Source organism: Salvelinus namaycush, unplaced genomic scaffold (genome assembly GCF_016432855.1).
Source record: "Salvelinus namaycush isolate Seneca unplaced genomic scaffold, SaNama_1.0 Scaffold1055, whole genome shotgun sequence".
In the NCBI taxonomy this organism is placed as follows: Eukaryota; Metazoa; Chordata; class Actinopteri; order Salmoniformes; family Salmonidae; genus Salvelinus; species Salvelinus namaycush.
The window spans coordinates 25312-49694 of NW_024057737.1; the positions used below are offsets into that span (position 1 = coordinate 25312).

The window sequence follows — 24383 nt, forward strand, 5'->3', positions numbered from 1 at the left end:
GCAAGCCTGTTTGAATGGCCAGACGGTAGCTATGAGGCAGCCTAGTGCAAGCCTGTTTGAATGGCCATACGGTAGCTATGAGGCAGCCTAGTGCAAGCCTGTTTGAATGGCCATACGGTAGCTATGAGGCAGCCTAGTGCAAGCCTGTTTGAATGGCCATACGGTAGCTATGAGGCAGCCTAGTGCAAGCCTGTTTGAATGGCCATACGGTAGCTATGAGGCAGCCTAGTGCAAGCCTGTTTGAATGGCCATACGGTAGCTATGAGGCAGCCTAGTGCGAGCCTGTTTGAATGGCCAGACGGTAGCTATGAGGCAGCCTAGTGCGAGCCTGTTTGAATGGCCAGACGGTAGCTATGAGGCAGCCTAGTGCGAGCCTGTTTGAATGGCCAGACGGTAGCTATGAGGCAGCCTAGTGCGAGCCTGTTTGAATGGCCAGACGGTAGCTATGAGGCAGCCTAGTTCGAGCCTGTTTGAATGGCCAGACGGTAGCTATGAGGCAGCCTAGTGCAAGCCTGTTTGAATGGCCAGACGGTAGCTATGAGGCAGCCTAGTGCAAGCCTGTTTGAATGGCCAGACGGTAGCTATGAGGCAGCCTAGTGCAAGCCTGTTTGAATGGCCATACGGTAGCTATGAGGCAGCCTAGTGCAAGCCTGTTTGAATGGCCATACGGTAGCTATGAGGCAGCCTAGTGCAAGCCTGTTTGAATGGCCAGACGGTAGCTATGAGGCAGCCTAGTGCAAGCCTGTTTGAATGGCCAGACGGTAGCTATGAGGCAGCCTAGTGCAAGCCTGTTTGAATGGCCAGACGGTAGCTATGAGGCAGCCTAGTGCAAGCCTGTTTGAATGGCCATACGGTAGCTATGAGGCAGCCTAGTGCAAGCCTGTTTGAATGGCCATACGGTAGCTATGAGGCAGCCTAGTGCAAGCCTGTTTGAATGGCCATACGGTAGCTATGAGGCAGCCTAGTGCAAGCCTGTTTGAATGGCCATACGGTAGCTATGAGGCAGCCTAGTGCAAGCCTGTTTGAATGGCCATACGGTAGCTATGAGGCAGCCTAGTGCGAGCCTGTTTGAATGGCCAGACGGTAGCTATGAGGCAGCCTAGTGCGAGCCTGTTTGAATGGCCAGACGGTAGCTATGAGGCAGCCTAGTGCGAGCCTGTTTGAATGGCCAGACGGTAGCTATGAGGCAGCCTAGTGCGAGCCTGTTTGAATGGCCAGACGGTAGCTATGAGGCAGCCTAGTTCGAGCCTGTTTGAATGGCCAGACGGTAGCTATGAGGCAGCCTAGTGCAAGCCTGTTTGAATGGCCAGACGGTAGCTATGAGGCAGCCTAGTGCAAGCCTGTTTGAATGGCCAGACGGTAGCTATGAGGCAGCCTAGTGCAAGCCTGTTTGAATGGCCATACGGTAGCTATGAGGCAGCCTAGTGCAAGCCTGTTTGAATGGCCATACGGTAGCTATGAGGCAGCCTAGTGCAAGCCTGTTTGAATGGCCAGACGGTAGCTATGAGGCAGCCTAGTGCAAGCCTGTTTGAATGGCCAGACGGTAGCTATGAGGCAGCCTAGTGCAAGCCTGTTTGAATGGCCAGACGGTAGCTATGAGGCAGCCTAGTGCAAGCCTGTTTGAATGGCCATACGGTAGCTATGAGGCAGCCTAGTGCAAGCCTGTTTGAATGGCCAGACGGTAGCTATGAGGCAGCCTAGTGCAAGCCTGTTTGAATGGCCAGACGGTAGCTATGAGGCAGCCTAGTGCAAGCCTGTTTGAATGGCCATACGGTAGCTATGAGGCAGCCTAGTGCAAGCCTGTTTGAATGGCCAGACGGTAGCTATGAGGCAGCCTAGTGCAAGCCTGTTTGAATGGCCAGACGGTAGCTATGAGGCAGCCTAGTGCAAGCCTGTTTGAATGGCCAGACGGTAGCTATGAGGCAGCCTAGTGCAAGCCTGTTTGAATGGCCATACGGTAGCTATGAGGCAGCCTAGTGCAAGCCTGTTTGAATGGCCAGACGGTAGCTATGAGGCAGCCTAGTGCAAGCCTGTTTGAATGGCCAGACGGTAGCTATGAGGCAGCCTAGTGCAAGCCTGTTTGAATGGCCAGACGGTAGCTATGAGGCAGCCTAGTACAAGCCTGTTTGAATGGCCAGACGGTAGCTATGAGGCAGCCTAGTGCAAGCCTGTTTGAATGGCCAGACGGTAGCTATGAGGCAGCCTAGTGCAAGCCTGTTTGAATGGCCAGACGGTAGCTATGAGGCAGCCTAGTGCAAGCCTGTTTGAATGGCCAGACGGTAGCTATGAGGCAGCCTAGTGCAAGCCTGTTTGAATGGCCATACGGTAGCTATGAGGCAGCCTAGTGCAAGCCTGTTTGAATGGCCAGACGGTAGCTATGAGGCAGCCTAGTGCAAGCCTGTTTGAATGGCCAGACGGTAGCTATGAGGCAGCCTAGTGCAAGCCTGTTTGAATGGCCAGACGGTAGCTATGAGGCAGCCTAGTGCAAGCCTGTTTGAATGGCCATACGGTAGCTATGAGGCAGCCTAGTGCAAGCCTGTTTGAATGGCCAGACGGTAGCTATGAGGCAGCCTAGTGCAAGCCTGTTTGAATGGCCAGACGGTAGCTATGAGGCAGCCTAGTGCAAGCCTGTTTGAATGGCCAGACGGTAGCTATGAGGCAGCCTAGTACAAGCCTGTTTGAATGGCCAGACGGTAGCTATGAGGCAGCCTAGTGCAAGCCTGTTTGAATGGCCATACGGTAGCTATGAGGCAGCCTAGTGCAAGCCTGTTTGAATGGCCAGACGGTAGCTATGAGGCAGCCTAGTGCAAGCCTGTTTGAATGGCCAGACGGTAGCTAGTTTGCCAGGTTGTTAATGTAATTGTGTGGCACTAAAGTTCCAGGATGTTCTCAGAACTCAGCAGGTATTTGACAGCTTGCACAGTGCTTCGCTACTTTGGAACATTTGGCCAACGTGATGTTTGTTTTTTAAAAAACAGAGTAAAAACCTAACGGACAACTAGGAAAAGCTCAAACCAAGTATATTCACCCAATGGGTCAGACAGCTGAACAGACAAAGACACGTTCCCAAATATATAAACATCCCCTTTAGGCGGAGTCTCCTCCTCCTCACTAAACATAACTTCCTGCTTAGCAATACAGATGTTAAGTGATGTAGGTAATAAACTGTTCCTTCTCCCTTAATGTGACCTGACCTCGGCCCCGATTCCTCACTAATCCACAGCTCTCCAACCTTATCAGTGACGGCAACCATGCGATTGCCTTTCCATGGCGCTGGCTCATATCCAACCTTAATTGATCCCACCTACATATAACCATTAACTTCTGGTGTAGCAAGTATTTCAAATCACAAGCCAACTGAAACCAGACTGTGGCCCTTCTCCTTTCCATAGGATACCTGATGTCTAACATTAACGTGTTCGGCATTCCCCTCTCCCCCCCTCAGTACCATACACAAGGATATTTCAAGTTTAGACGTCAGAATCCATCAGTGATAACGTCACAGAGAGCAGTAAGCTAAAGAACATATCATGAAAACTAATTTGTGCATTTGTAACGGATGTGAAACGGCTAGCTAGTTAGCGGTGGTGCGCACTCTGAGACCTTGAAGTAGTGGTTCCCCTTGCTCTGCAAGGACCGCGGCTTTTGTGGAGCGATGGGTAACGATGCTTCGTGGGTGACTGTTGTTGATGTGTGCAGAGGGTCCCTGGTTCGCGCCCGGGTCGGGGCGAGGGGACGGAGTAAAGTTAAACTGTTACACATTAGCTACAACTTCACTACGCTAGCTAGCTAGAGGGAGTATTCAGCATGGAGTGTGTCAACTTGCTCTGTTAGCATCCCTGTCTTTCCTGTCATATGGATTGGTTTGACACATGTTCAGCCAGCGAACACTAGCTAGCTAACGCGTTAACTAGCTAATTTGTGCACATATTGAATTTCATAAATACTGATTCGACCACCACAATTTTTTTTTAGCTATATGTAGAATGAGGTAGTGGAGACTTGCTCATCAACAAAAAGTCAATATTAGCTACAGGTCTATAGTTTTCGGTAAGAATAAGTGATTACTTTGAGGATGAAAGGGGGTTCAGTGGACAATATCTGCTCGTTCCGTGGGTAAGAGAATGCTCCTACCACTGTCTCTCCCAAGCATCATCCACCAGTGTTTTGGCTTACTGCCCCAGACACCGCCCGTACTGCCCCAGACACCGCCCGTACTGCCCCAGACACCGCCCGTACTGCCCCAGACACCGCCCGTACTGCCCCAGACACCGCCCGTACTGCCCCAGACACCGCCCGTACTGCCCCAGACACCGCCCATACTGCCCCAGACACCGCCCATACTGCCCCAGACACCGCCCATACTGCCCCAGACACCGCCCATACTGCCCCAGACACCGCTCATACTGCCCCAGACACCGCTCATACTGCCCCAGACACCGCTCATACTGCCCCAGACACCGCTCGTACTGCCCCAGACACCGCTCGTACTGCCCCAGACACCGCTTGTACCAACAGCACTAACTTTCTAGTTGGTGATCTCCCGCTCGTTTAGTACAGTGCAGTCAGGATTCACACAGTGAGTTAGTTCTCTACCTTCTCTCTGTTTATTATACTGGTTCATGTGTCATCTAGTCTGTGTTACTGCCTTCTCTCTGTTAATCATACTGGTTCATGTGTCATCTAGTCTGAGTTACTGCCTTCTCTCTGTTAATCATACTGGTTCATGTGTCATCTAGTCTGAGTTACTGCCTTCTCTCTGTTAATCATACTGGTTCATGTGTCATAAAGTCTGAGTTACTGCCTTCTCTCTGTTTATTATACTGGTTCATGTGTCATCTAGTCTGTGTTACTGCCTTCTCTCTGTTAATCATACTGGTTCATGTGTCATAAAGTCTGAGTTACTGCCTTCTCTCTGTTAATCATACTGGTTCATGTGTCATCTAGTCTGTGTTACCGCCTTCTCCCTGTTAATCATACTGGTTCATGTGTCATAAAGTCTGTGCTGCTTGTGTGTGTGTTTGCCATTTCACTGGCGGAGCTTGTTTTCAGGAGGCGGGGTGTGGGTTGTGTTTGTGAACTCATTTTAGCTCACAACAAGCTTGTAGCGTGGCTAATACTAGACAGAAAAACACTGCAAAGCTCAATGTGGAAGAGGAGTACGTATCAACACTACACTCCATGAACTACCGGGTCAACACTACACTCCATGAACTACCGGGTCAACACTACACTCCATGAACTACCGGGTCAACACTACACTCCATGAACTACCGGGTCAACACTACACTCCATGAACTACCGGGTCAACACTACACTCCATGAACTACCGGGTCAACACTACACTCCATGAACTACTGGGTCAACACTACACTCCATGACCTACCGGGTCAACACTACACTCCATGAACTACCGGGTCAACACTACACTCCATGAACTACCGGGTCAACACTACACTCCATGAACTACCGGGTCAACACTACACTCCATGAACTACCGGGTCAACACTACACTCCATGACCTACCGGGTCAACGCTACACTCCATGAACTACCGGGTCAACGCTACACTCCATGGACTACCGGGTCAACGCTACACTCCATGGACTACCGGGTCAACGCTACACTCCATGGACTACCGGGTCAACGCTACACTCCATGAACTACCGGGTCAACGCTACACTCCATGAACTACCGGGTCAACGCTACACTCCATGAACTACCGGGTCAACACTACACTCCATGAACTACCGGGTCAACGCTACACTCCATGAACTACCGGGTCAACGCTACACTCCATGGACTACCGGGTCAACGCTACACTCCATGAACTACCGGGTCAACGCTACACTCCATGAACTACCGGGTCAACGCTACACTCCATGAACTACCGGGTCAACGCTACACTCCATGAACTACCGGGTCAACGCTACACTCCATGAACTACCGGGTCAACGCTACACTCCATGAACTACCGGGTCAACGCTACACTCCATGAACTACCGGGTCAACGCTACACTCCATGAACTACCGGGTCAACGCTACACTCCATGAACTACCGGGTCAACGCTACACTCCATGACCTACCGGGTCAACACTACACTCCATGAACTACCGGGTCAACACTACACTCCATGACCTACCGGGTCAACATGACCTACTGGGTCAACACTACACTCCATGAACTACCGGGTCAACACTACACTCCATGAACTACCGGGTCAACATGACCTACTGGGTCAACACTACACTCCATGAACTACCGGGTAAACACTACACTCCATGAACTACCGGGTCAACACTACACTCCAAAAACTACCGGGTCAACATGACCTACTGGGTCAACACTACACTCCATGAACTACCGGGTAAACACTACACTCCATGAACTACCGGGTCAACACTAACTCCATGAACTACTGGGTCAACACTACACTCCATGAACTACCGGGTCAACATGACCTACTGGGTCAACACTACACTCCATGAACTACCGGGTCAACACTACACTCCATGACCTACTGGGTCAACACTACACTCCATGACCTACTGGGTCAACACCACACTCCATGACCTACCGGGTCAACATGACCTACTGGGTCAACACTACACTCCATTTACTACCGGGTCAACACTACACTCCAAAAACTACCGGGTCAACACTACACTCCAAAAACTACCGGGTCAACATGACCTACTGGGTCAACACTACACTCCATGAACTACCGGGTAAACACTACACTCCATGAACTACCGGGTCAACACTAACTCCATGAACTACTGGGTCAACACTACACTCCATGAACTACCGGGTCAACATGACCTACTGGGTCAACACTACACTCCATGAACTACCGGGTCAACACTACACTCCATGACCTACTGGGTCAACACTACACTCCATGACCTACTGGGTCAACACCACACTCCATGAACTACCGGGTCAACACTACACTCCATGGACTACCGGGTCAACACTACACTCCATGGACTACCGGGTCAACACTACACTCCATGACCTACCGGGTCAACACTACACTCCATGAACTACCGGGTCAACACTACACTCCATGACCTACCGGGTCAACATGACCTACTGGGTCAACACTACACTCCATGAACTACCGGGTCAACACTACACTCCATAAACTACCGGGTCAACATGACCTACTGGGTCAACACTACACTCCATGAACTACCGGGTCAACACTACACTCCATGAACTACCGGGTCAACACTACACTCCATGAACTACCGGGTCAACGCTACACTCCATGAACTACCGGGTCAACATCACCTACTGGGTCAACACTACACTCCATGAACTACCGGGTCAACACTACACTCCATAAACTACCGGGTCAACATGACCTACTGGGTCAACACTACACTCCATGACCTACTGGGTCAACACCACACTCCATGAACTACCGGGTCAACACTACACTCTATGAACTACCGGGTCAACACTACACTCCATGGACTACCGGGTCAACACTACACTCCATGACCTACCGGGTCAACACTACACTCCATGAACTACCGGGTCAACACTACACTCCATGACCTACCGGGTCAACATGACCTACTGGGTCAACACTACACTCCATGAACTACCGGGTCAACACTACACTCCATAAACTACCGGGTCAACATGACCTACTGGGTCAACACTACACTCCATGAACTACCGGGTCAACACTACACTCCATGAACTACCGGGTCAACACTACACTCCATGAACTACCGGGTCAACGCTACACTCCATGAACTACCGGGTCAACATCACCTACTGGGTCAACACTACACTCCATGAACTACCGGGTCAACACTACACTCCATAAACTACCGGGTCAACATGACCTACTGGGTCAACACTACACTCCATGAACTACCGGGTCAACAATACACTCCATGAACTACCGGGTCAACACTACACTTCATGAACTACCGGGTCAACACTACACTCCATGAACTACCGGGTCAACACTACACTCCATGAACTACCGGGTCAACACTACACTCCATGGACTACCGGGTCAACGCTACACTCCATGGACTACCGGGTCAACGCTACACTCCATGGACTACCGGGTCAACGCTACACTCCATGAACTACCGGGTCAACGCTACACTCCATGAACTACCGGGTCAACGCTACACTCCATGAACTACCGGGTCAACGCTACACTCCATGAACTACCGGGTCAACGCTACACTCCATGAACTACCGGGTCAACGCTACACTCCATGAACTACCGGGTCAACGCTACACTCCATGAACTACCGGGTCAACGCTACACTCCATGAACTACCGGGTCAACAATACACTCCATGGACTACTGGGTCAACACTACACTCCATGAACTACTGGGTCAACAATACACTCCATGAACTACTGGGTCAACACTACACTCCATGGACTACCGGGTCAACACTACACTCCATGACCTACCGGGTCAACACTACACTCCATGAACTACCGGGTCAACACTACACTCCATGACCTACCGGGTCAACATGACCTACTGGGTCAACACTACACTCCATGAACTACCGGGTCAACACTACACTCCAAAAACTACCGGGTCAACATGACCTACTGGGTCAACACTACACTCCATGAACTACCGGGTAAACACTACACTCCATGAACTACCGGGTCAACACTAACTCCATGAACTACTGGGTCAACACTACACTCCATGAACTACCGGGTCAACATGACCTACTGGGTCAACACTACACTCCATGAACTACCGGGTCAACACTACACTCCATGACCTACTGGGTCAACACCACACTCCATGAACTACCGGGTCAACACTACACTCTATGAACTACCGGGTCAACACTACACTCCATGGACTACCGGGTCAACACTACACTCCATGACCTACCGGGTCAACACTACACTCCATGAACTACCGGGTCAACACTACACTCCATGACCTACCGGGTCAACATGACCTACTGGGTCAACACTACACTCCATGAACTACCGGGTCAACACTACACTCCATAAACTACCGGGTCAACATGACCTACTGGGTCAACACTACACTCCATGAACTACCGGGTCAACACTACACTCCATGAACTACCGGGTCAACGCTACACTCCATGAACTACCGGGTCAACACTACACTCTATGAGCTACTGGGTCAACACTACACTCCATGAACTACCGGGTCAACACTACACTCCATGAACTACCGGGTCAACACTACACTCCATGAACTACCGGGTCAACGCTACACTCCATGAACTACCGGGTCAACGCTACACTCCATGAACTACCGGGTCAACGCTACACTCCATGAACTACCGGGTCAACGCTACACTCCATGAACTACCGGGTCAACAATACACTCCATGGACTACTGGGTCAACACTACACTCCATGAACTACTGGGTCAACAATACACTCCATGAACTACTGGGTCAACACTACACTCCATGGACTACCGGGTCAACACTACACTCCATGACCTACCGGGTCAACACTACACTCCATGAACTACCGGGTCAACACTACACTCCATGACCTACCGGGTCAACATGACCTACTGGGTCAACACTACACTCCATGAACTACCGGGTCAACACTACACTCCAAAAACTACCGGGTCAACATGACCTACTGGGTCAACACTACACTCCATGAACTACCGGGTAAACACTACACTCCATGAACTACCGGGTCAACACTAACTCCATGAACTACTGGGTCAACACTACACTCCATGAACTACCGGGTCAACATGACCTACTGGGTCAACACTACACTCCATGAACTACCGGGTCAACACTACACTCCATGACCTACTGGGTCAACACCACACTCCATGAACTACCGGGTCAACACTACACTCTATGAACTACCGGGTCAACACTACACTCCATGGACTACCGGGTCAACACTACACTCCATGACCTACCGGGTCAACACTACACTCCATGAACTACCGGGTCAACACTACACTCCATGACCTACCGGGTCAACATGACCTACTGGGTCAACACTACACTCCATGAACTACCGGGTCAACACTACACTCCATAAACTACCGGGTCAACATGACCTACTGGGTCAACACTACACTCCATGAACTACCGGGTCAACACTACACTCCATGAACTACCGGGTCAACGCTACACTCCATGAACTACCGGGTCAACACTACACTCTATGAGCTACCGGGTCAACACTACACTCCATGAACTACCGGGTCAACACTACACTCCATGAACTACCGGGTCAACACTACACTCCATGAACTACCGGGTCAACGCTACACTCCATGGACTACCGGGTCAACGCTACACTCCATGGACTACCGGGTCAACGCTACACTCCATGGACTACCGGGTCAACGCTACACTCCATGAACTACCGGGTCAACGCTACACTCTATGAACTACCGGGTCAACGCTACACTCCATGAACTACCGGGTCAACATGACCTACTGGGTCAACACTACACTCCATGAACTACCGGGTCAACACTACACTCCATGACCTACCGGGTCAACACTACACTCCATGACCTACCGGGTCAACACTACACTCCATGGACTACCGGGTCAACACTACACTCCATGGACTACCGGGTCAACACTACACTCCATGACCTACCGGGTCAACATGACCTACTGGGTCAACACTACACTCCATGACCTACCGGGTCAACACTACACTCCATGACCTACCGGGTCAACACTACACTCCATGACCTACCGGGTCAACACTACACTCCATGACCTACCGGGTCAACACTACACTCCATGACCTACCGGGTCAACACTACACTCCATGACCTACCGGGTCAACACTACACTCCATGACCTACCGGGTCAACACTACACTCCATGACCTACCGGGTCAACACTACACTCCATGACCTACCGGGTCAACACTACACTCCATGACCTACCGGGTCAACACTACACTCCATGACCTACCGGGTCAACACTACACTCCATGACCTACCGGGTCAACACTACACTCCATGACCTACCGGGTCAACACTACACTCCATGACCTACCGGGTCAACACTACACTCCATGACCTACCGGGTCAACACTACACTCCATGACCTACCGGGTCAACACTACACTCCATGACCTACCGGGTCAACACTACACTCCATGACCTACCGGGTCAACACTACACTCCATGAACTACCGGGTCAACACTACACTCCATGGACTACCGGGTCAACACTACACTCCATGGACTACCGGGTCAACACTACACTCCATGGACTACCGGGTCAACACTACACTCCATGACCTACCGGGTCAACATGACCTACTGGGTCAACACTACACTCCATGAACTACCGGGTCAACACTACACTCCATAAACTACCGGGTCAACATGACCTACTGGGTCAACACTACACTCCATGAACTACCGGGTCAACACTACACTCCATGAACTACCGGGTCAACACTACACTCCATGAACTACCGGGTCAACACTACACTCCATGGACTACCGGGTCAACACTACACTCCATGGACTACCGGGTCAACACTACACTCCATGAACTACCGGGTCAACACTACACTCCATGGACTACCGGGTCAACACTACACGTCCCTAACCATCCATCCAGCCTGACTGTCCCCCTACTCCATCCAGCCTGACTGTCCCCCTACTCCATCCCTAACCATCCATCCAGCCTGACCCCCTACTCCGTCCATAACCATCCATCCATCCTGACTGTCCCCCTACTCCGTCCATCCAGCCTGACTGTCCCCCTACTCCATCCATCCAGCCACACTGTCCCCCTACTCCGTCCCTAACCATCCATCCATCCTGCAAGTCCCCCTACTCCATCCCTAACCATCCATCCAGCCAGACTGTCCCCCTACTCCATCCAGCCAGACTGTCCCCCTACTCCATCCCTAACCATCCATCCAGCCAGACTGTCCCCCTACTCCATCCAGCCAGACTGTCCCCCTACTCCGTCCATAACCATCCATCCATCCTGAAAGTCCCCCTACTCCATCCCTAACCATCCATCCAGCCAGACTGTCCCCCTACTCCATCCAGCCAGACTGTCCCCCTACTCCATCCAGCCAGACTGTCCCCCTACTCCGTCCATAACCATCCATCCATCCTGCAAGTCACCCTACTCCATCCCTAACCATCCATCCAGCCACACTGTCCCCCTACTCCGTCCCTAACCATCCATCCATCCTGCAAGTCCCCCTACTCCGTCCCTAACCATCCATCCAGCCTGACTGTCCCCCTACTCCATCCCTAACCATCCATCCAGCCTGACTGTCCCCCTACTCCATCCAGCCAGACTGTCCCCCTACTCCGTCCATAACCATCCATCCATCCTGAAAGTCCCCCTACTCCATCCCTAACCATCCATCCAGCCAGACTGTCCCCCTACTCCATCCAGCCAGACTGTCCCCCTACTCCATCCAGCCAGACTGTCCCCCTACTCCGTCCATAACCATCCATCCATCCTGCAAGTCCCCCTACTCCATCCCTAACCATCCATCCAGCCTGACTGTCCCCCTACTCCATCCCTAACCATCCATCCATCCTGCAAGTCCCCCTACTCCATCCATCCAGCCTGACTGCTCAGTTGGAGAAGGCATCCCACTCAGATGGTGTAATCCCCCATGTCCAAGAGAGGGAGGGGCTAGCCAGGCTGAGTGGTTCTTAATAAGCCTAAAGACACTAGGGAGGAGTGGCCTTCATGGTGCTGACTTGTGTAAACTGAGCTACCTGCTACCCTGCAGCCCTGACATTGAGTAAGTTTACATGCACACTAATAATTGAATATTAAACATTCTTATGGCAGTAGTAATTTAAACACCTCATCTTAAAATCAGCATCAGTTAATAATCCAAGTAAACATACGCTGATTAAAACACCTGGTTTTCTGAGCAATGTTTTGAATGATTAGGACGAGTAAACACCTTAATGGGCGTTCCAGTGGTGTGTCTGATCTGCGCATGTGCCAGAACCAGCCGAGTGGGCCTCCCTCTCCAGGGCGAGTGGGCCTCCCTCTCCAGGGCGAGTGGGCCTCCCTCTCCAGGGCGAGTGGGCCTCCCTCTTCAGGGCGAGTGGGCCTCCCTCTTTAGGGCGAGTGGGCCTCCCTCTTTAGGGCGAGTGGGCCTCCCTCTTCAGGGCGAGTGAGGTGAGTATGCATTTTAGTAAACATACACATTTTATCAAATCAAATAAGCTTCCCAAAAAGAACATGGTCGCTGTGGTAGAACGTTTATTTTGATTGACGAAGTCCCGACAGGTAGCCTGATTTCAGTCCATGTAAACAGGATTATTATGGAAATCGTTCTTGCAAACCACGCAAATGTTTTAATCAAACTATTATATTAATTTGACAATCCACAATAATGGTATGATTGTGAGACTTACTCATTGGCAGCTCACCTGGATAGCGAGACGTCAAGCTCATCACAGAATTCATTCAAATGAGGAGAGACTTTGAACTGTGGACTCATGTTGGGTGTGGCTAGCAGGTTACAAATGACCTCAAAATGGAGTGAGGCAGTGCATTGGAAGGGTTTCCATACAACACTGACTGTGGACTTGTCACATTGATTGGGTTATGTGAATGTGTACAAGCACGTAACACAACAAGATGACACAACTATGTAGCTACCCTTAAATGCAGATTCAGGATCAGACTTTTTGTTCGACTGGCAAACCCTTCCCTGTCTGAAACCAATTAAGATCTGTCCCCCCTTACCAACTATGGGAACAAGGGCAATCACAGAGACCAATCAACGAGCTACAATGACCAGGAGTTCTGCCCAGCCGTAGTGTGTGGTGATTGACTTGTTAGCTAACGAGTAAACGAAAGGAAAAGCAAGGTGACTCAATGCCTTCAGAAAATATTCACACCCCTTGACTTTTTCCCACATTTTGTTGTTACACAGCCTGAATTTTAAAAAAGGGATATAATTGAGATTGTTTTGGTCACTGGCCTACACACACAATACCCCATAATGTCAAAGTGAATTATGTTTTTTTGAAATTGTTACAAATTAATTTAAAAAAATGAAAAATATATATGTCTTGAGTCAATAAGTATTCAACCGCTGAATAAGTTCAGGAGTAAAAATGTGCTTAACAAGTCACATAATAAGTTGCATGGACTCACTGTGTGTAATAATAGTGTTTAACAGGATTTTGAATGACTACATCTGTAAGGTCCCTCAGTCGAGCAGTGAATTTCAAAACAGATTCAACCAAAGACCAGGGAGGTTTTCCAATGTCTCGCAAAGAAGGGCACCTATTGGTAGATGGTAAAATCAAATAAAAAGCAGACATTGAATATCCCTTTGAGCATGGTGAAGTTATTCATTACACTTTGGATGGTGTATCAATACACCCAGTCACTACAATGATACAGGCGTCCTTCATAACTCAGATGCCGGAGAGGAAGGAAACCGCTCAGGGATTTCACTATGTGGCCAATGGTGACTTTAAAACAGTTACAGAGTTTAATGGCTGTGATAGGAGGAAACTGAGGATGGATCAACAACATTGTAGTTACTCCACAATACTAACCTAAATGACAGAGTAAAAAGAAGGAAGCCTGTACAGAATAAAAATATTCCAAAACATGTACCCTGTTTGCAACAAGGCACTAAAGCAATACTGTAAAAGATTTGGCAAAGTAATTAACTTTTTGCAGTTGTGAATGAGAACTTGTTCTCAACTGGCCTACCTGGTTAAATAAAGATGGAAAAAAAGGCCGGTTAGCTCAGTTGGTTAGAGCATTGTGCTGATAACGCGAAGCTCGCGGGTTTGATACCCGTATTAGCCAAGATCTATTTTGGGGCGGCAGGTAGCCTAGTGGTTAGAGAGTTGGACCGAAAGGTTGCGAGATCGAATCCCCAGGCTGACATGGTACAAATCTGTTGTTCTGCACCTGAACAAGGCAGTTAACCCACTGTTCCTCGGTAGGCCGTCATTGTAAATAATTATTTGTTCTTAACTGACTTGCCTAGTTAAATAAATGTTCAATTAAAAAAGTGTTCAATTAAAAAAGTCCAGGGGTATGAATACTTCTTGATGGCTCTATATCATTAGTAAAACATGTGATTGGCTCGCAGTTCACCCAACTAACTAGTTAGCTACATATTTTGGTCATACCATGTTAAATATGACTTAGTATTACCCCCTTAGTTTACTAAATTGAAATTGTTATTTAGGCACACAGTTAACGTTAGTTAGCGTGCTTTTTACCATTCTAACTAGCTACCTAGCTAGTTAGCGGCCATCTGCTAAATGTAGGTGGGATTCATTGACAGTCTGTCCTTGAATGTATTTCGGTACTGAACAAATTATGCTCAAGGAACAAGGATTTAGTGTTATAGCTAGTACCCGTCTGGGCAGGAAAAGTGAAGTAAAGCAGAGTAATATCTAGGAGAGACAGAGATTCATACCATGTCCTCCAGCTCGCGACTAGCTCGGTTAGCTGCGCCGTCTTGGCCCTGGACGGGGCTCGCGCTGCCTTCTGGAGTTGTCCGTTCCCCATTCCGTTTCCCCGGTGAGTCCTTCGTCTTGCTGCGGTTCCACAGGTAAACAGCTCCTACACCCAGGACTATGGGGGTTCCGATCAGGAGGGCCAGCTGCCAGCGGGGGAGACTGCTCCCGGACTGCGGCTCAACGGGCTTTGAAGCGGCCATCATCCACCACGCAAGGAGAGCACACAACACTGCTTACACTACCGACTCCGTTATCGGCGAGGTCATAGCAGGAACAGTGGAATCTTGGGATACTGGCGGGCGCTGTGCAACTGCAACCGGGGCGGGGTACTCTGTACTTCCGGACTACACAGGACAACAACAACAAAAACGCCACTACAAAATGACATGCAGTGCAACGGCCCCATCTAGTGTACGTTGTATGTAATGGAGGCTGCAACAAATTCATATCAACAGACCTACCTTGACTATGAGAGACAGTATGTCTGTATTTGTTGTGCTTTACCACTGATAAAGATGGTCATTATTTAACACTCACATAAACTGTTCATGTTATTAACCTTTATTTTAAAAACATTTTATTTTTTATTTTTTAAATGTATTTCACCTTTATTTAACCAAGTAGGCAAGTTGAGAACAAGTTCTCATTTACAATTGCGACCTGGCCAAGATAAAGCAAAGCAGTTCGACACATACAACAACACAGAGTTAAACATGGAGTAAAACAAACATACAGTCAATAATACAGTAGAAAAATAAGTCTATATACAATGTGAGCAAGTGAGGTGAGATAAGGGAGGTAAAGGCAAAAAAAAGGCCATGGTGGCGAAGTAAATACAATATAGCAAGTAAAACACTGGAATGGTTGATTTGCAGTGGAAGAATGTGCAAAGTAGAGATAGAAATAATGGGGTGCAAAGGAGCAAAATAAATAAATAAATACAGTAGGGAAAGAGGTAGTTGTTTGGGCTAAATTATAGATGGGCTATGTACAGGTGCAGTAATCTATGAGCTGCTCTGACAGCTGGTGCTTAAAGCTAGTGAGGGAGATAAGTGTTTCCAGTTTCAGGGATTTTTGTTGTTCATTCCAGTCATTGGCAGCAGAGAACTGGAAGGAGAGGTGGCCAAAGGAAGAATTGGTTTTGGGGGTGACCAGAGAGATATACCTGCTGGAGCACGTGCTACAGGTGGGTGCTGCTATGGTCACCAGCGAGCTGAGATAAGGGGGGACATTTTAACAAGGTGTCATATTGAGACCAAAGCTGCGTTCGAATACCCATACTAACATACTGTATACTACATACTTAATGAGTATACACTATATACTATTTTTTTTATTTTAGTATGCTGTCAACGAAAGGTATCCTTTCAGTTGAGCGTATAGCTCTTCGCCTGTCTACTGGAAGTTGATACTGTTGCTGTGCAACCTCTTGCTAGCTAGTTAGCAAAACAAATGACTAGTTATACATTTTACAACTTCGGGTGTGTTCTTAAATTAAATCTGGAGTGCCAGAGTGCGCTCTTAAATTCAGAGCATTGTCAGATTGTCCGTTTGTAAATTCAGAGTTTCGCTCTCGGAGCGCACACTGGACAGGAGTAGGGTTGATTTGAGCGTTCTGACCTTACAATGGCAGTCAAGCACCCAAGCTAACGTTGGCTAGCTTGCTAGCTACTTCCAGACACAAATGAGACCACTGACCATTTGACTCCCCCTAGCAGAGCTGGTTAGGCAGTTTTCATGTTATCGAGAGCGTTGGTGACTGTAACTGTGCTCCTGGCAACAATTTTATTACGCTTTTTTGCTAAGTTTACTGACACCGCTTGTAAATGCACAGTTATTCTGTGCTCTGGTAACGTCGGAGTAGATAGCCAGAGAGAATTTACGAAAGCACTCGAATGTCCATTGAGAACGCACAACAACGATACCCTTTAGCGAAGCTAAGAATGACGGGAATAATCAAGTCAATAAACTTTGGGTAGTTAGTTAGCCTAGTTAGTTAGTTAATATACTGGCAAGTGATAAGGGTTGCGTCAATCAAATCTGGTATCAGGATAGAATGTGATTCAGAGTCACCGAATATACTTTAAGTATTTTTATTAAACTCAAGCGATAAATGGTAAATGCAATTTTCGTATATACGGGTTCACTGTATCACCACGCAGGGTAAAGCAGAGAACTAACTTATTCATACAGAGTTCTTCTTATATACTAAGACAGAGTTAGTTCCTGCTTCCGAGCTGTCCTGTCAAAGTAGAGGCTGAGCGTGGTCTAGACTCACTCAACCTATCGTTGGCGCACAGGCTGGTCCCAGCCCCTGGCGCTCCAACTGTCCGGCGCTGTTGCTGTGTAGATTACGCGCCCACACCCTAGAAACTGAGGTCAGACAGTTCTGCAACATTGTTGAGCTATTTACACCTGCGTAGAAAACATACTGTTCCCGCTCAAGGTTATAACCACAGCTTCTCAGCACACTATCTGGGGCAAAATGTTCCTTCCAGCACACACACACAGACACCCCCATTATAGGCCAAGCATATTTTCAACCCTCACACAAGTTTGATGTATAAGTAGCCAACTAACGTTAGGTAACGTTAGCTAGCTAACATACCGGTACATACTGCTGTAATGATATGCTATGTGGTTCATAAGGAAAGCGTAGCTAACAAATTGTCAGCCAACATAACGTGTAAGATAATTTATTTGAAAAGTCATTACTTTATTACTTTGCTCAACATTTTCTCAACGTTTATCATAATTAGTTAAAGCAATGAATTTGTATCCGCTCTCGTCAGACTTCGGCTGCATATTTTCCGCCATTTTCTTCAAATATGAAACCGCTGTGAAGCCACGCCCATCTGACACCAAATAAATGTATACAAAATTACCCGATTTAGTCATTTTACGATTATACATTTTATGCATACAAATTATACCCATCCACCAAAAAATAAATGTTATGTCGGAGGAAACACCATACACCTGGTGACCGTGCATGCACCTGGCCCGTCACAAGAGTCGCTACAGCGCGATGGGACAAGGACATCCTGACCGGTCAAACCCTCCCTTAACTCGGACGACACTGGGCCAATTGTGCGTCTCCTCATGGGTCTCCCGGTCGTTGCCGGCATGGGTAGCAACAAACTGCGGTGCAATGTCTTAGACCGCTGCGCCACTCGGGAGGCTCCATCCACAAAGTGTTAAATGCCTATCAGTTGCCTTGCACAAAGTTTCAAAATACTAAAATACTACTTAAACAGGACTCTTAAAGGATTTAATTTAAATGTTAATTGTATTTTTTCATCACAGAAACAATGAGAAAATATGGAAAAATAAATAAATCATGAAATGTTATATAAAGCAGTCCGTGTAATCGTCTGCCAGAGAGTAGCCCCAATCTGCCCGAGCCCCAAGCAATACATTTGGGCCAGATAACTCCCACTGGAATTGGCCCGAGCTCATTCCCCGCATCCTAGCCATAAGTAACTGTAATGAATACTCAGGGAGAATAATGTGTAGATTCACACGCAGAGCGCGGCAGGTGTTTATTTTGCCTTCACAGAAGGCAGGAATCGTGGTCTCAGGCAGGCAATGGTTATACACAGGTAGGCAAACAGGCAGGTGAATCAAAACTAGGACTGAAGGCTGTAACTGGTTCTCACAAACAAGCTGGGAACAGGCTTAGTAGAGTCAAAACAAACTATACCTCACAAAGGCACAAACAGAATGAACTGAACTAAATAAGGAGCTGATGAGACCAGGTGAGTAACTAACACAGGTGAAATCAATGAACAAAAATGAAAGACAGGACTACGTTCAAAACAACGAAACAGGGCTACGTTCCAGAACACAACGAAACAGGGCTACGTTCCAAAACACAACGAAACAGGGCTACGTTCCAGAACACAACGAAACAGGGCTACGTTCCAGAACACAAAGAAACAGGGCTACGTTCCAGAACACAACGAAACAGGGCTATGTTCCAAAACACAACGAAACAGGACTACGTTCCAGAACACAACGAAACAAGGCTACGTTCCAGAACACAACGAAACAGGGCTACGTTCCAGAACACAACGAAACAGGGCTATGTTCCAAAACACAACGAAACAGGACTACGTTCCAGAACACAACGAAACAGGGCTACGTTCCAGAACACAACGAAACAGGGCTACGTTCCAGAACACAACGAAACAGGGCTACGTTCCAGAACACAACGAAACAGGGCTACGTTCCAGAACACAACGAAACAGGGCTACGTTCCAGAACACAACGAAACAGGGCTACGTTCCAGAACACAACGAAACAGGGCTACGTTCCAGAACACAAAGAAACAGGGCTACGTTCCAGAACACAACGAAACAGGGCTATGTTCCAAAACACAACGAAACAGGACTACGTTCCAGAACACAACGAAACAGGGCTACGTTCCAGAACACAACGAAACAGGGCTACGTTCCAGAACACAATGAAACAGGGCTACGTTCCAGAACACAACGAAACAGGGCTACGTTCCAGAACACAACGAAACAGGGCTACGTTCCAGAACACAACGAAACAGGGCTACGTTCCAGAACACAACGAAACAGGGCTACATTCCAGAACACAACGAAACAGGACTACGTTCAAGAACACAACGAAACAGGACTACGTTCCAGAACACAACGAAACAGGGCTACGTTCCAGAACACAACGAAACAGGGCTACGTTCCAGAACACAACGAAACAGGGCTACGTTCCAGAACACAACGAAACAGGGCTACGTTCCAGAACACAACGAAACAGGGCTACGTTCCAGAACACAACGAAACAGGGCTACGTTCCAGAACACAACGAAACAGGGCTACGTTCCAGAACACAACGAAACAGGACTACGTTCAAGAACACAACGAAACAGGACTACGTTCCAGAACACAACGAAACAGGGCTACGTTCCAGAACACAACGAAACAGGGCTACGTTCCAGAACACAACGAAACAGGGCTACGTTCCAGAACACAACGAAACAGGACTACGTTCAAGAACACAACGAAACAGGGCTACGTTCCAGAACACAACGAAACAGGGCTACGTTCCAGAACACAACGAAACAGGGCTACGTTCCAGAACACAACGAAACAGGGCTACGTTCCAGAACACAAAGAAACAGGGCTACGTTCCAGAACACAACGAAACAGGGCTATGTTCCAAAACACAACGAAACAGGACTACGTTCCAGAACACAACGAAACAGGGCTACGTTCCAGAACACAACGAAACAGGGCTACGTTCCAGAACACAATGAAACAGGGCTACGTTCCAGAACACAACGAAACAGGGCTACGTTCCAGAACACAACGAAACAGGGCTACGTTCCAGAACACAACGAAACAGGGCTACGTTCCAGAACACAACGAAACAGGGCTACGTTCCAGAACACAACGAAACAGGACTACGTTCAAGAACACAACGAAACAGGACTACGTTCCAGAACACAACGAAACAGGGCTACGTTCCAGAACACAACGAAACAGGGCTACGTTCCAGAACACAACGAAACAGGGCTACGTTCCAGAACACAACGAAACAGGGCTACGTTCCAGAACACAACGAAACAGGGCTACGTTCCAGAACACAACGAAACAGGGCTACGTTCCAGAACACAACGAAACAGGGCTACGTTCCAGAACACAACGAAACAGGACTACGTTCAAGAACACAACGAAACAGGACTACGTTCCAGAACACAACGAAACAGGGCTACGTTCCAGAACACAACGAAACAGGGCTACGTTCCAGAACACAACGAAACAGGGCTACGTTCCAGAACACAACGAAACAGGACTACGTTCAAGAACACAACGAAACAGGACTACGTTCAAGAACACAACGAAACAGGGCTACGTTCCAGAACACAACGAAACAGGGCTACGTTCCAGAACACAACGAAACAGGGCTACGTTCCAGAACACAACGAAACAGGGCTACGTTCCAGAACACAACGAAACAGAACACATGGTTGACTAAGAAAATAAATACAGAACCTTACAGTAATACTGCCTAAGGTGGCCCAGACTTGGGAGAGTGCCCCGACTCTCAGCCGGAATCGGCCCAGATCCACTGTGCCAGCTAGGCTGTACTCCTGCACATTGAGTCGGCCCAGATCCACTGTGCCAGCTAGGCTGTACTCCCGCACATTGAGTCGGCCCAGATCCACTGTGCCAGCTAGACTGTACTCCCGCACATTGAGTCGGCCCAGATCCACTGTGCCAGCTAGGCTGTACTCCCGCACATTGAGTCGGCCCAGATCCACTGTGCCAGCTAGGCTGTACTCCCGCACATTGAGTCGGCCCAGATCCACTGTGCCAGCTAGACTGTACTCCCGCACATTGAGTCGGCCCAGATCCACTGTGCCAGCTAGGCTGTACTCCCGCACATTGAGTCGGCCCAGATCCACTGTGCCAGCTAGACTGTACTCTCGCACATTGAGTCGGCCCAGATCCACTGTGCCAGCTAGACTGTATTCTCGCACATTGAGTCGGCCCAGATCCACTGTGCCAGCTAGACTGTACTCCCGCACATTGAGTCGACCCAGATCCACTGTGCCAGCTAGACTGTACTCCCGCACATTGAGTCGGCCCAGATCCACTGTGCCAGCTAGACTGTACTCCCGCACATTGAGTCGGCCCAGATCCACTGTGCCAGCTAGGCTGTACTCCCGCACATTGAGTCGGCCCAGATCCACTGTGCCAGCTAGACTGTACTCCCGCACATTGAGTCGGCCCAGATCCACTGTGCCAGCTAGACTGTACTCCCGCACATTGAGTCGGCCCAGATCCACTGTGCCAGCTAGACTGTACTCTCGCACATTGAGTCGGCCCAGATCCACTGTGCCAGCTAGGCTGTACTCCTGCACATTGAGTCGGCCCAGATCCACTGTGCCAGCTAGACTGTACTCTCGCACATTGAGTCGGCCCAGATCCACTGTGCCAGCTAGACTGTACTCTCGCACATTGAGTCGGCCCAGATCCACTGTGCCAGCTAGACTGTACTCCCGCACATTGAGTCGGCCCAGATCCACTGTGCCAGCTAGACTGTACTCCCGCACATTGAGTCGGCCCAGATCCACTGTGCCAGCTAGACTGTACTCCCGCACATTGAGTCGGCCCAGATCCACTGTGCCAGCTAGACTGTACTCCCGCACATTGAGTCGGCCCAGATCCACTGTGCCAGCTAGGCTGTACTCCCGCACATTGAGTCGGCCCAGATCCACTGTGCCAGCTAGGCTGTACTCCCGCACATTGAGTCGGCCCAGATCCACTGTGCCAGCTAGACTGTACTCCCGCACATTGAGTCGGCCCAGATCCACTGTGCCAGCTAGGCTGTACTCCCGCACATTGAGTCGGCCCAGATCCACTGTGCCAGCTAGGCTGTACTCCCGCACATTGAGTCGGCCCAGATCCACTGTGCCAGCTAGGCTGTACTCCCGCACATTGAGTCGGCCCAGATCCACTGTGCCAGCTAGGCTGTACTCCCGCACATTGAGTCGGTACCAGATCCACTGGACTCCCGCACATTGAGTCGGTACCGTACCCCCGTAAATAACCTTGTTATTGTTATGTAATTTGATTGTGTTACTTTTTATTTTTTACTTTAGTTTATTTAGTAAATATTTTCATAACTCTATTTCTTGAACTACATTGTTGGTTAAGTGCTTATAAGTAAGCATTTCACGGTAAGGTCCACACCTGTTATATTTGGCATGTGACAAATACAATTTGATTTGATTTGTTTTGACAGGTTTGGTAAAGAATGCAGGCCACTGCGCCTCCCGGGTGGCGCAGTGGTCTAGGGCACTGCATCGCAGTGCTAGCTACTGCGATGCAGTGGGTTCGCGCCCAGGCTGGGCTGGGTTCGCGCCCAGGCTCTGTCGCAGCCGGCCGCAACCGGGAGGTCCGTGGGGCGACGCACAATTGGCATAGCGTCGTCCGGGTTAGGGAGGGTTTGGCCGGTAGGGATATCCTTGTCTCAGTATGTAATGTAATGTAAAATGTAATAAAATGTATGCACTCTACTGTAAGTCGCTCTGGATAAGAGCGTCTGCTAAATGACTAAAATGTAAATGTAAAATGTAAATGGAAGAACTGGTACATTTTCAGCTTCCAGGAATTGTGTACAGATTGTTGGCGGCGGATGAATGGCACTACAATGGGCTTGGCCACGGTATCTCTGTTCATATAAAATGCCACAGATCGGCTATTCCCAACACTGTCTGGGGTACGCCAAATAAAAATGTGAGTCACATTTTCAAACAGTCCATTTAGATCTTCCAACGGGGCTGTACATTTGGGTGATGTTTTTTTTCTCAGCTGAGTAGCCTCGTTTCACTGCCTAAAATCAAATTAACCCATCTAGTGTTCAGCAAAATAACAACACAATGTCAAATACTGGTAGCCAAGTCAAAAAGTTAGCATCCAATCACATTAACCGTTACTCTCTCGCGGAAATTCCACTAACGGTCCGTATGTAGACAAACGTAGCTGCCGCTCGTTCCGTTCGCTCGAAAACCAGGACAACAGAGAGGATATTTTTAAAGTACTGGACAGCTTTGTGACATCAAATGGACGTTGGTGGGCAAGATGTGTTGGTGTCTGTACTGATGGAGCAAAGCCACGACAGGGAGACATAGTGGAGTGGTAACGCGAGTGCAAGCAGGTGCTCCCAACGTCACTTGGGTACACTGCAGCATCCACCGAGAGGCTCTTGCTGCCAAGGGAATGCCTGGACAGCTTGAAAGACGTTTTGGACACGACAGTGAAAATGGTTAACTTTGTTAAAGCAAGGCCTCTGAACTCTCGTGTATTTTCTGCATTATGCAATGATATGGGCAGCGACCATGTAACGCTTTTACAACATA

General features: G+C 48.8%; 1 protein-coding gene and 1 non-coding gene across 2 annotated transcripts in view; one reads left to right on the forward strand and one right to left on the reverse strand.

Moving 5' to 3' along the window:
* Nucleotides 1-15752, reverse strand: part of LOC120035427 (mitochondrial import receptor subunit TOM70-like) — a gene marked incomplete at its 3' end in the record, with an annotated part of 33820 nt that extends 18068 nt beyond the window's left edge. The window contains exon 1 of the mRNA XM_038982171.1: nt 15448-15752. Within this exon, the coding sequence (XP_038838099.1) occupies nt 15448-15693 (246 nt within the window). The remainder of the gene's footprint in view (nt 1-15447) is intronic.
* On the forward strand, nt 14752-14825 carry trnai-gau. Its single transcript has one exon. It is a non-coding gene; the product is annotated as a tRNA-Ile (tRNA).
* Nucleotides 15753-24383: the final 8631 nt, after the last annotated feature.